Below are 12,911 nucleotides of genomic sequence, written 5' to 3' on the forward strand. Positions count from 1 at the left end.
TATCTGCCTCCCTCAGGATTTCTCCCAAAGGCCTTCTGAACTGGTTATTTGCTTTCAAAATGCATCATGAGAGAATAACTTAAAATAACAATTTTGCTTTCAAATTTGTACATTTAAAAGGATGTATATAAACTGATGGAAGATGAGTGTAACTTTTAAAATTGCAAATTTTTAACAGATTATCTTTTGCTTCCGCATTTAGGCCTAAAAGTAGGTGATGAAGTTTTGGAGATTAATAAAATGAAAGCTAAAGATCTGGTTGTATCTGACTTGAAGACAATCCTGTCTGCGCCTTCACTTTCTCTCACTGTACGAACATATGGTCAGCCAGTAGATGGACACATATGTACCTCGCCTCTTCGACGGGTAGCAACAACAGATGCATTAAGTGACAGTGGACTTGTTTCCAGCCATCAAGGTAGGGGCCATCTTCACTATTTAAAATTTTTAGTATGCATATGATTGTATTTAGATCTTTCAAGACAAATATACAATGATATGCCATGAGGATTATTTTAACTTAGGTTAGGCAAGTTAGGTTAAAATTATACCCAGGGTTATTATTCACTTACTTTCCAAGGGCTTCAGTTTTTTTTCTAGCCTTCTACTTGATTTTATTTTATAATTTTCTTTATGATGTTCTGACCATGCGCATCTATGCTACAGTTTTGTAACATCAAATTAATCCCTGAAATGTTGGCTTCTAGTGCTGCTTACAATCTCGAGCAATGCTTTTGCAATGCAGGAAATTGAATAACTAAAATCAGTTTCACTTTCTTCTGAAAATTTTTTGAATATTTTCTTTTCTATTTGACTACTTTTCTAATCCAAATCTGAATGAAAAATACGTTTGCGCAGTGGAACTTGGGCAATCTACACAAATGGGGAGGTTAGAAATTCTACATAGACGTTGGTTGGATCTTTGAAATCTCTAACACAATATTGAAGCAGCCTTTGCGTAAATATTTAAGAAATAGAATTAGATTCTTACTTCAAAAGAGGAATATTAAAGGGAACAAGCAACGAACAGGAAAATGAAATTAGATTAGGTGACACACATGCAGAAAAACACCACAAGGTTGATGGATCAAATGGGCTGTTTCTAAACTGCAACAGTCTACGAGGTAAGGTAAGAGTGACTGCACTTGGTATCAAGGCAATGATTGAACAAATGAGACAAGAAGGAACTGAAGTAAAACTAATGGCAGGGAATCAGGAAACTAACTCTCCAATGGCCAGAATTATACCTGGCACAAAGGAAGCTGGCTGGGGTCATTGGAAGTCAATCTTCTCAGCCTTAGGACATTGCAGCAGGAGTTTCTCAGGGCATTGTCCTAGACCCAGCCACCTTCACTGTTTCATCAATGACCTTCACTCCATCATAAGGTCAGAAGTGGGAATGTTTGCTGATGATTGCACAGTGTTCAATTCCATTTGCAAATCCTCAATAATGAAATATTCCATGGCTGCATGCAGCAAGACCTGGGCAACATTCTAATAGGTGACTAATAACATTTGCGCCACACAAGTGCCAGGCACAGCTATCTCCAGCAATAGAGTCTGATCAATTTCCCTATACATTCAGTGGCGTTACCATCATCGAATCCCCCACTATCAGCATTGTAGGCATCACCATTGACCAGAAGCTCAACTGAAACAGCCATATAAATACTGTGGCTTAATACCATCCAGGATAATGCAGACTTTTTGATTGGGTCCCCACCTGCTAGCTTTAAGCATCCACTTCTTCCACTGGCATGCCGTGGCTGCATTGTATACTACATGATGCACTGCAACAACTCATCAAGGTTTCTTCGACACCACCTCCCCAATTGTGATCTCCATCATCTAGAAGGACACGGCAGTAGGTGCATGAGAACACTATTTCCTCCAAGTTCCTCTCTAATTCACACACCATCCTGACATAGACATATATCATCCTTCTTTCATCACCACTTGGTCAAACAGTAAGGAGCATCTTCACAACATGGGCTGAAGCAGTTCTAAAAGATGATCTACCACTAATACTTCGATGGCACTAAGGATGGACAATAAATGCTGGTGATATCCGCATAAGAACATAAGAACTAGGAGCAGGAGTAGGCAATTCAGCCCCTCGAGCCTGCCCTGCCATTCATTACGATCATGGCTGATCTCATTTCGGCCTCAACTCCAATTTCCCGCCCTCTCCCCATAACCTTTCAACCCATTACTAATTAAAAATCTGTCTATCTCCTCCTTAAATTTATTCAGCGTCCCGGCATCCACTGCACTCAGGTAGTGAATTCCACAGATTCACGACCCTTTGAGAAAAGTAATTCCTCTTCATCTCTGATTTAAGTCTACCATCCCTTAGCCTAAAACTATGGCCTCTCATTCTAGAATGCCCCAGAAGGGGAAACATCCGCTCCACGTCTACTTTGTCTATCCCCTTTAGCATCTTATATACCTCGATTAGATCTCCTCTCATCCTCCTAAACTCTAGCGAGTATAGGCCTAAACTGCTCAATCCCTCCTCATAAGACAAGCCCCGCATTTCTGGAATCAATCTAGTGAACCTCCTCTGAACTGCCTCCAGTGCAACTACATCCTTCCTCAAGTAAGGGGACCAAAACTGTGCACAGTACTCCAGGTGCGGTCTCATCAATGCCTTGTACAGTTGCAACAACACTTCCCTATTTTTATACTCTATTCCTTCAGCAATAAATGCCAAAATTCCATTTGCCTTCCTTATTACCTGCTGTACCTGCATATTAGCTTTCAGCGATTCATGCAAGAGGACACCCAGATCCCTCTGCACTGAAGCGCTCTGAAGTTTCTTTCCATTTAAATAATAAGTCACCTTTTTATTCTTCCAACCAAAATGGATAACCTCACACTTATCCACGTTAAACTCCATCTGCCAAATTTTGGCCCATTCACCTAACCTGTCCATATCCATTTGTAAATTTCTTATTTCTTCCTTGCAACTTACTTTCCCACCTATTTTGGTGTCATCTGCAAACTTAGCTATAGTACCTTCTACCCCTGAATTCAAGTCATTAATATAGATGGTAAATAGTTGGGGCCCAAAGACCGAACCCTGTGGCACCCCACTAGTTACAGCTTGCCACTCAGAAAAAGACCCATTCATCCCAAAGAATTATAAAGAAAAATTCTATAGAGGGGAACCTCTGGTGGGTAATGCAAGTTGGCAGATAAATAAGTGTAAGGGTTACAGTGCTGATATTACAATTGACTTTTCAATGCGCTGCTGTGCTCATCCATCTTGACCATTTCCAGCACCATTCCTTTTGTTGCTTTGTTCCTACTGGCAGTATAAGATAGCAGTAGAACAGATGATCTGCGTGATCATAACTTCCTCATGTATCAGGTCACAAATCCAGCTGTAGGATCTTTCACAATCCCAAGAGAACCAGCGCCACATTGGCAACAACCAAACACAGTCCTTCCTCACTCAGCTCCAGCTACAGATGTGCAGTAAGCACACTATTTACTAATAGATGGACATGTATTGATTTGAAAGTTAGCAGCTCTGATCTGATCAGCGTTGCAGGGGCTGCTGATGGGATCGCTGGAGGTGAATGCATGCTCCTTTTAGTGCTCAGCTCTGTAGCTGGGGATCAGTGGTTATCAGTGAACAGTGCGTTTAGCTGATTATTTTGGATCTGGTGGGATTAGGTGTATGGGGGAAGCTTTGAGTGACGAAAATCAACTGATAGATGAGCTATGCCAGCACAATCTGATTTTGTAGCTGGAAGTGAGTGAAGAAAACAAATGCTAGCAGCTTGACTTTTGCTGCTATTCTCAAAGAAGTTCTCACTGATCCTTGAGGTATTACTCTACAGAGATATTTTGTGGTGAGATGTATAGCTGTGCTATTTTCAGATAATACAGCAAGCTATGCATTCTAACTGCAGAAATGGCTAGAAAATAATTTTTAGTCTTAAACACAAAGCAAGGATTAGTGGTGTTTAAGTTAACTGCATTTCGTTTATGCTACTTCCTGGTGCTGAAATTGCTTTCTTCATCAAGGATGCTTGCTTCTTAAGAGGAGATTTTGCTTTGTTTAAACTGTAGCCCCGAGTAAAATTCTGACTTGAATGAGTGATAATCAAGAAACAGGAAAGAAAAAAATCTATTATAGCCGGGATCTGTGTCATAAGGGATGTAATTGAATAGCTAGTATATGGATAATAGCACCATTTTGCACTTAAGCGGCTACTGATGTGAAGACTGTATAAAGTCCAAGATGCAGTTTTTACCTATCCATGTTTAGTCCAATAATTCACACTATTAACCAGTGTGACATTAGAATCAATTTCATACCAGCATGAAGTTCCTTGAAATTTCGCACAATATACATGACATGGGAATACAATACACTTACAATCTTACCTCATCAAGCGTAGGTGAGCTGAATTTGGCTTTCCTTTGATTGCTTATCAGTTTGGTATGGGAGAGGATGATAATCAATTACAAAAACAAAACTCAGCAGGTCTGGCAGCATCGGTGGAGAGGAGCACAGTTGACGTCTTGAGTCCTCATGACCCTTCAACAGAACTAAGTAAAAATAGAAAAGGGGTGAAATATAAGCTGGTTTAAGGGCGGGGGGTTGGGACAAGAAGAGCTAGGTAGAGGGCCAGTGATAGGTGGAGATAACCAAAAGATGTCACAGACAAAAGGACAAAGAGGTGTTGAAGGTGGTGATATTATCTGAAGGAATGTGCTAATTAAGGGTAGAAAGCAGGACAAGCAAGGTACAGATAGCCCTAGTGGGGGTGGGGTGGGGTGAAGGAATCAAAAAAGGCTAAAAGGTAGAGATAAAACAATAGATGGAAATACATTTAAAAATAATGGAAATAGGTGGGAAAAGAAAAATCTATATAAATTATTGGAAAAAACAAAAATTCAACGCAAACTGGAGGAACAGCACCTCATCTTCCAACTAGGCACTTTACAGCCTTCCGGACTGAATATTGAGTTCAACAATTTTAGATCATGAACTCTCTCCTCCGTCCCCACCCCCTTTCCGTTTTTTCCCCCTCCTTTTTGTTTTTTCCAATAATTTATATAGATTTTTCTTTTCCCACCTACTTCCATTATTTTTAAATGTATTCCCATCCATTGTTTTATCTCTACCTTTTAGCCTTTTTTGATTCCTTCACCCCACCCCACCCCCACTAGGGCTATCTGTACCTTGCTTGTCCTGCTTTCTACCCTTAATTAGCACATTCCTCAGATAATATCACCACCTTCAACACCTCTTTGTCCTTTTGTCTGTGACATCTTTTAGTTATCTCCACCTATCACTGGCCCTCTACCTAGCTCTTCTTGTCCCAATGTCCCCCCCCTTAAACCAGCTTATATTTCACCCCTTTTCTATTTTTACTTAGCTCTGTTGAAGGGTCATGAGGACTTGAAACGTCAACTGTGCTCCTCTCCACCGATGCTGCCAGACTTGCTGAGTTTTTCCAGGTATTTTTGTTTTTGTTTTGGATTTCCAGCATCCGCAGTTTTTTGCTTTTATCTCTATGATAATCAATTACGTTGCTACAAGGATGTATATAGCAGTCATCATTTTATGCTGAAAACAATTTACACTACTATACCATGCTTCTAATATTAAATGAACTGTGATATTGAAGGATCACTTAATGGACTAGATCTTGTGGCCACCAGCAATGTAATGGTGCATGCTGCTGACCTCAAAGAATCTAGCAGACCCTGTGACATGGATTTTTCCCTTTTCTGATATCTTTTTGAATCTGTTGGCAAGTCAAGGGTACTTGCAGGCATCCAGCAACATTGAGCAAAGTAAACATCTAATTACATTTAAAGTATTCTCATATAAAGTAAATGAGGAAGTAAACACCACTAAATCCCTTTACTTTTAAACTTTGAATTTTACAGATAGTGAAATATATCATGGGACATACAGATCGGATTAAATTAGAAATAAAATATCATAGCCTTTTTAAAAAATGCTTTGTAAATATGTGAAATTTATTATAAAATGGAGAAACTTGTCAGTCACTAAATATTTGATTATTCTTTCGGGCCAGTGAGGTTTTTTGCAATAATTATAAACTTAGTGAAATGTTTAAAAACTCAGTTACACCTCATTAGGTGTATCTTTTTCAGCTTTTTTTATGATGAGACTAAGTGTGTAACAGTGGAAATTCTTGTCAGTTCATATTTCTTATTGACTGTATTCTGGGAGTTCTCTGCAGCACTTCCCCTGAAGAAGTGTAGGATCACTGACAGCAACTTCTTGATTCCATGTTTAACTGCACTTGTGCAAACTCCAGAAGTTTCTGTCAGTTTCAGAAGAGTGATGACTGTGAAAGCCAACAATTCCATTGTCATGACTGCAAAATCCGAGCCATCATCTGCTAGGATATTTATTGATTGAATTTATTTAAACCTGATCATGTATGCAACAGTGTTGGAGAAATTACTGAGTAGCAATATAAAATAAGAAAACAAAAGCTGTAAATCTGAAACAAAAACAAAAAAATACAGAAAACAGCAGGCCAATTAACAACTTTTGCACAGAATAGATTGGTCAATGCTTCACTTACAACCCTTCAGAACTGGCAAAAATTATGAATGCATTATATTTAAAATGGAAAGGGAATAAAGGGAGGGACAAACAAACACGTTTGAGAAAGGAAGCACGGAGGAAAATTAGTTTCTCATTTGTTTTGGTTAATGAAGTTTCACTGTTAGAAAATTTTACTTACAGTTTTGTTTCTTATCACTTGCAAAAAAAAAAGTAATAGTACTTAGTTTGCTTGAAGTGGAATAATGAAACCTATATCACAGCTTTTTACCAAGCTTGACATTTCCTTAAGGATGAAAGGTTTATGAAATTGAATTAAGATAATACTAAGTAATGCTAACATTTCAGTAACATGGAACTTTTGGATAATAAGAACTTGGGACAATAGTAGACTTTGTCCTCACTTTCTAAAGGGCTATCATTTGAAATTTCTTGAATTGTTAATTCATTTTATTTAACAAAAGGTACAGTTGAAGGCTGTGAATCACAATCTAGTTCTGAATGAGTGGGAATTTCATCCAACTAAATAATGGGAAGACTGAAGCGAGTGACGTCAACCCCTGCCCCAAACTCCATTCCCTAACCACAGACTCCTTCCCTCTTCCTGGCAACAGTCTGAAAATAAACCAGACAGTTTACAGTCTTGGGGTCATATTTGATCCCTAGATGAGTTTCTGACCACACATCCATGCCATCACTGAGGCTGCCTAGTTCCACCTCTGTAATATCACCCGACTGGAGCCTCAGCTCATCTGTTGTTGAAACCTCATTTGTGCCTTTGTTATCTCAAAACTTGACTATTCCAACACACTCCTGGCTGGTCTCCCACATTCTATTCCTTGTCAATTTAAGATTATCCAAAACTCTGCACCAAACTATGTTCATCTATCACCCCTGTGCTCGCTGACCTCCATTAGGCCCTGGTCAATCAATGTCTTGATTTAAAAAATTCTCATCCTTGTTTTTAAATCCCTCCATGGCCTTGCCCCTCCCTAACTCTGTAATCTTCTCCAATCCCACAACCCTCCAAAATATCTGTTCATTTTATTCTGGTCTATTGAAGATCTCTGATTTTAATTGCTCCACCATTGGTGGCCATGCCTTTATCTACCTCGGCCCTAAACTCTGGAATTCCCTCCCTAAACCTCTCTGCCTCATCTACCTCTGACCAAATTTTTGGCCATCTGCCCTAATATCGTCTTATGTAGTTTGGTGTCTAATTTTGTTTTATTAAGCTCCTGTGAAGTGCATTGCGATGTGTTATTACATTATAAGCACTATATAATTATAAATTGTTGTTGTAAATGTGTTTAATTCATACAAGATGTTGCCATATAAATTAAATAATCTTTATTTGACCATTTTTTTTACCTCATGATAATCAGAGGCAGGCTTCAACTGTATAGATTCTGAGCATGTCCGATATATGGAATTTTACAGTATGTAATCTGTGTAAAAAACATTGACCGGTAGAGTAGAAAGAGTGTGTCCCTTATCCTAAAGGACTTAAGACTGTCTATGTACTATTTAGCACTACTTACTTTTCCACTGAGTTTTAGAAAATTATAGTCGGAGCCTTCAGTATTTATTTCTTTGCTTCCTTTACAACATTATCTATAGTTCTATTGACTAATTTTTCTTCCGTTTCATCTGAGCAATTTTCCTTTTAACCTCACTATATTGCCAGGGAGATGGTGGCGTAATAATAATGTCACTGGACTAGTAATTCAGAGGTCCAGGCTAAAGCTCTGTCTGGGGACATGGGTTCAACTCCTACCAAGGCAATTCAATTAATAAATCTGGAATATACAGCTAGTCTTAGTCATGGTGACCACAACAATTATCAGCAATTGTTGTAAAAACCCATCTGGCCCACTGATGCCCTTTAAGGAAGGAAATCTGTCATCCTTACCTGGCCTACATGTGTCTCCAGACCCACAGCAATGTTGTTGACTCTGAACTGTCCTCTGAAATATCTGAGCAAGTCACCTTGTTCGAGGGCAATTAGGGTTAGGCAGCAAATGCTGGCCTTACCAATGATGCCCACATCCCATGTATGAATAAAGAAAAAAATATTAAACTTAGTTTTGAAATGATTCTTGACTCTTTTAAGTTCAAGAATGATGAATTAGACATTGTTCTGAGAGTTTGGGTTGGTGGTGGCACCCAAAATAAACATAAATGTTCCTAGCTGCAGACTAATAAGAGTGCACTTGGGAATCCCTGAATGAGGGCCAGAGGAAAGATGGAAAAGACCCACAATATTCCCAGCTGTGTCCCACAGCATTCGCTGGGACTTCCGCAGGACACAACTGGACCTATGTCTTCAATAGATGCGGGGCGTGGATTATATGAATGAGATGAAGGGGTTGTTCCCACGCTCCCGCCTCCTCTTCTTGTTTGGGGCCCACTTTGGTTTAACCTTGAAACCACACTTACCCAAGGCTCTGCAGGATCCTGAGGACAGACCAAAGATCATAAAGAAACATTGGAAATTTAATTTGGAGCACCCACTCTAAAGATTCAAGGCAGTTGGGGGCTTTCTAGTTACTGATCTCCATCAGCGACCAGAAGGTTCCAATCTCAGAGGCTTGAAGCACAGTTGCAGATGCAGTTAAATTTACTGCCCACTTTTAGGTGTAAAGCTCCGCAAGGGAGCAGACCAGGGAGACCTCCCATGCCAAAAATGTATGCAGCTGTGTCTTCTTGGATATAGCATTCTTGCAGTGCCTGGAGAAGAAAATCTACCCTATATTTCCCAAAGCCATCCTTAACTGCTGCAGTGGCTACACTGTTGAATTGTCATTTGTCTTCTCTTCACATTTCAGTACCAATTGGAAGCTAGTTTTACGCTGGTGCAAAACATATGAAGCTGTTAGCGAGGAAGTGCACTGCAGAAAAATAGACTTACTGGAAAGCAAAACAAATGGAAAATATTGTCAGTGAATCAGTACTTACAAATAGCACTTCTAATATAACCTGCAATCCACCCTGTGTTTCTTGTGGGGACTGTAATAGTTATCACTTTTAAAAAAATAATTAAAGGGAACTGAATGCTGTGATCTCTACCAGCTGTTATCAATCTCTTTAAATAATTACAGGGAGCTTGAAAAAGTGATCTCTACCAGCTGTTGTTGATGTCCTTTTATACTCCCACAATTGTTAAAAGTGAACAAAATAGCAGATATAAAGTTTACAGCTTTAATGGATTCTGTAGCAGTAATCCTGTTACTCGAAACCTGTTCTATTATTAGTTGACAAAAGCATTAAGTCTATGCTTTGAGCTGATCTGTGAACACAGCACAATGTATTGGTAGCACTAGAATAATTACAACATGCAGTATTCATTATTATCTGAAAGTGTTTTCTGTCCATTCAAGACTGCTGAAGCTTTCTTTGATATCCAAAGATTAACAAAAAATCCATGCAATTTTAAAATGATGCAAGCCTTTATTTACTTTGTGCAACTTTAATCATTAATAAGTTTCTGTGATTTGTTGCTTTCATTATATAATTACTTTTTTACTTCTGGACAGAAATGTTAAACTGCCATACTGAGCCTATCCGTGATAATGAGAGACCCTCTATATCACTTGAGACTGGTGAAACATGTAAGGTAAGTCTGTTGCATACTGTTGTATTATCACAGTTGTGAATGTGCACACACCTGACCTTCCTTCAACCCATTCAATAAAATTTGAGGATTTTAAGTTAAGAGCCATAGCTCTATTTGATTTTAATCTGTATGATCTTATTAGCATTGGCACAGCTTCTAAGGTAAATTTTCACTCGCATATTCAGTAGCTGTAGCTAAATTTTCTGTTCATTAACTGTAGTCCTGGAAATACAGTATTGTGAGAGGTGGAAAGATGTGTTTTCGTGGAAACTAATTTTTCTGACTCCGTGTTTCAGCAGTATAAACAAAGCAGAACTACCTATGTGCTATCTCGGTTAAGCAGTACTAGAATTGTTCTGAATACTTTAAGCAGAATTATGTATTTTAAGTGAAGTTTACTGCTATAAATTTCTTTACTATTCATTTACAGATCTTTCAAATGTATTCATTGAATATATAGCTTATGATGTATTTTTAAATGCAAAAAATACTTTTGGAGATGAACTTTTTTTTCTATTGCAATGGGCTAAAAACATCATAAGCTGCATGATTGCATATTGTAAATGCATTTTCATTTTAGTATATATTCAGTCTTTTGTGTTGTGTTAATATTTATGTTTAAGCATTAAATCAAATGTTTTCAGATTAGTTACTTGGGTGGTTAACTTGTCTTACTTTTCACCATGTAGATAACCATAGAAACAAAATTCAAAAGCAGCTATTGTCACATTGGTGACAATTATAGTTTTTAACTGGTAAGAAAATACATGTTAAATAGTTGACTAACTTAATTAACTTACACATATTGCTTTGAGGAAAAATCCCAAAATGATACTGTCTGTTCCTGTGCTTATTGATGCAATTATTAATTACTCTATAGTGCTGCAGTTTGCATTTGGTTTGAAAAACCTGTGCTTAAGTCCATCTTTTTCTGTCTTGGTTGCATTTGCTATTTATTGTGCAGTGTGGTGTTCAACCACAGTTTGGCTGTTGATTCCCATGTATGTTATATTAACCTCGAATGTTAGAGTATAAGATAGATTTTGTAAATTGTTTTTCTTTTTGACCTTATATAGTAAAGTTTATTTTTGTTTCTTCAAAACCTGTGGAATCTTGTGGCTTTATTCTCTTAGCCAATGTCTTGACTCTCAAACTTTGTCTACTTTAAACAAAACATTATTGGTCCCTAACCAGAACTTACCAAAAGCTTGAGGGCATGGTCTAGGATCATAACAATAACATAATTAGGAAACTAATTAACCCTCTTTCGGAATACTCCCCAGCCCACTTCGATCTTCAAGGGACATTGCACAAAAGAAAATACAAGCTTTTCTCAGCAGATGGGTCATCACACTACACTTCAAAAATACTTCATTGGCTGTAAAGCACCCTGGGGTGCCCTGTGAGTGTGAAAGGTGCTATAATGCAAGTATTTTTTGTTAAAGCTCATTCCTGATAATGCCCAATTTAATTTTGAGAAATAAAACATGAGTGGAGTGAAAAGAGCCAACAGAGTGTGGAGTTTAACCTGAGCTGTTTAGCCTTTAGGTGCATTTGGTTTAAAATTAAATTTAAAGGGGCTAAGTTGTTAACATTTGTATTAAACTTTTAGCAGGAATTAGTTTAGCTTAATATCAGGGACAACTGAAACCTGTGATACGGTATCTGTGTGATATGGGAGGTCCTCGATCCTTTGTGATTTCAGATGGCTACTTGTCCCTGATAGTCCTTGGACTCTTCTTGAGCTTGAGCAGCAGCTGGGAACACTCCATCACAAATGAAGGGTTGAAGAGTTCCTAGAATGTGCAACCCAGTAAATGGTCATCTCACAGATAGAGCACTTAGTGAGGAAAGGAAGTGGGCAACTATCCATTGGGAGAAGGAAGAGCAGCAGGAAGAGAAGTAGTGCAATAATCCCTGAGTCTGTTGAATTGACAAACAGGTACTGAGTATCTGTGACATTTGCAGCAGGATCTCGGAGGAGGATAATCACAAGTAATGTTGTGGTACTGGTGAATTTGTGGTAATCAAAGAAAGTGAAGGCATGGCCAAGTGCAGGAACATGGCAAAAATAGAGGATTCCATACTCAGGAGAGTAGACAAGTGTTTTTGTCATTGCAGCTGCAGGAGTCATTGTGTCCCAGCTGCCAGGAATAGGAGGGTGCAAAAGATATTGGACAAGGAAGAGGACTAAGCAGAAGCCATGATTAATTTTAGAATTAATAATTTAGAAATATGTACTACAAAAAGCCTAAGGATAGAGGAACAGAAAATTTGGGGTTGTTGTGGCATGGGAGTGGATCAATTGGTTCCATTCTTAGCTATCCAATTGTTGCTGGAGTATCTCCAGCAATGGCTTCTCTTTCTGCACCCAGACTTGACCTCTGGAGCCGCCAAGAACCTATCCTTGTTCTCCTTTTTTTCCTCATCTGCATGCTGCCCTTAGCTACCATCAGCCACAGACACTGTTTAGTTTCTACCTATCCCTGATAATACCCAAATCTAATTCACCACAACCTCTCTTGACCCCACAGCTGCTTCTTATGTTGTCAGATTGGCTATCCGATATCCAGTCTTGGACGCTTCTCCCAACACAAATCTATACCATTGCGACAGATTACATTCCCCTTCCCATCCATTGTCTCAGCCTAAACTAGGCTGTTCTAGATCTTGATATTGCATTTGACCCCATGTGGCTCCCAACCCTATGCTATCCCATCAGAAAGGCCA

General features: G+C 38.7%; 1 protein-coding gene across 7 annotated transcripts in view; it reads left to right on the plus strand.

Moving 5' to 3' along the window:
• Positions 1–12,911, plus strand: part of LOC144691611 (rho guanine nucleotide exchange factor TIAM1-like) — a 312,961-nt gene that overhangs the window by 208,753 nt on the left and 91,297 nt on the right. For all 7 annotated transcript variants that reach the window (XM_078559872.1, XM_078559873.1, XM_078559871.1 and 4 more), the window contains 2 exons: positions 203–418; positions 10,102–10,181. In XM_078559872.1, the coding sequence (XP_078415998.1) occupies positions 203–418; positions 10,102–10,181 (296 nt within the window). The remainder of the gene's footprint in view (positions 1–202; positions 419–10,101; positions 10,182–12,911) is intronic.

Source organism: Cetorhinus maximus, chromosome 16 (assembly GCF_964194155.1).
Source record: "Cetorhinus maximus chromosome 16, sCetMax3.hap1.1, whole genome shotgun sequence".
Lineage (NCBI taxonomy): Eukaryota > Metazoa > Chordata > Chondrichthyes > Lamniformes > Cetorhinidae > Cetorhinus > Cetorhinus maximus.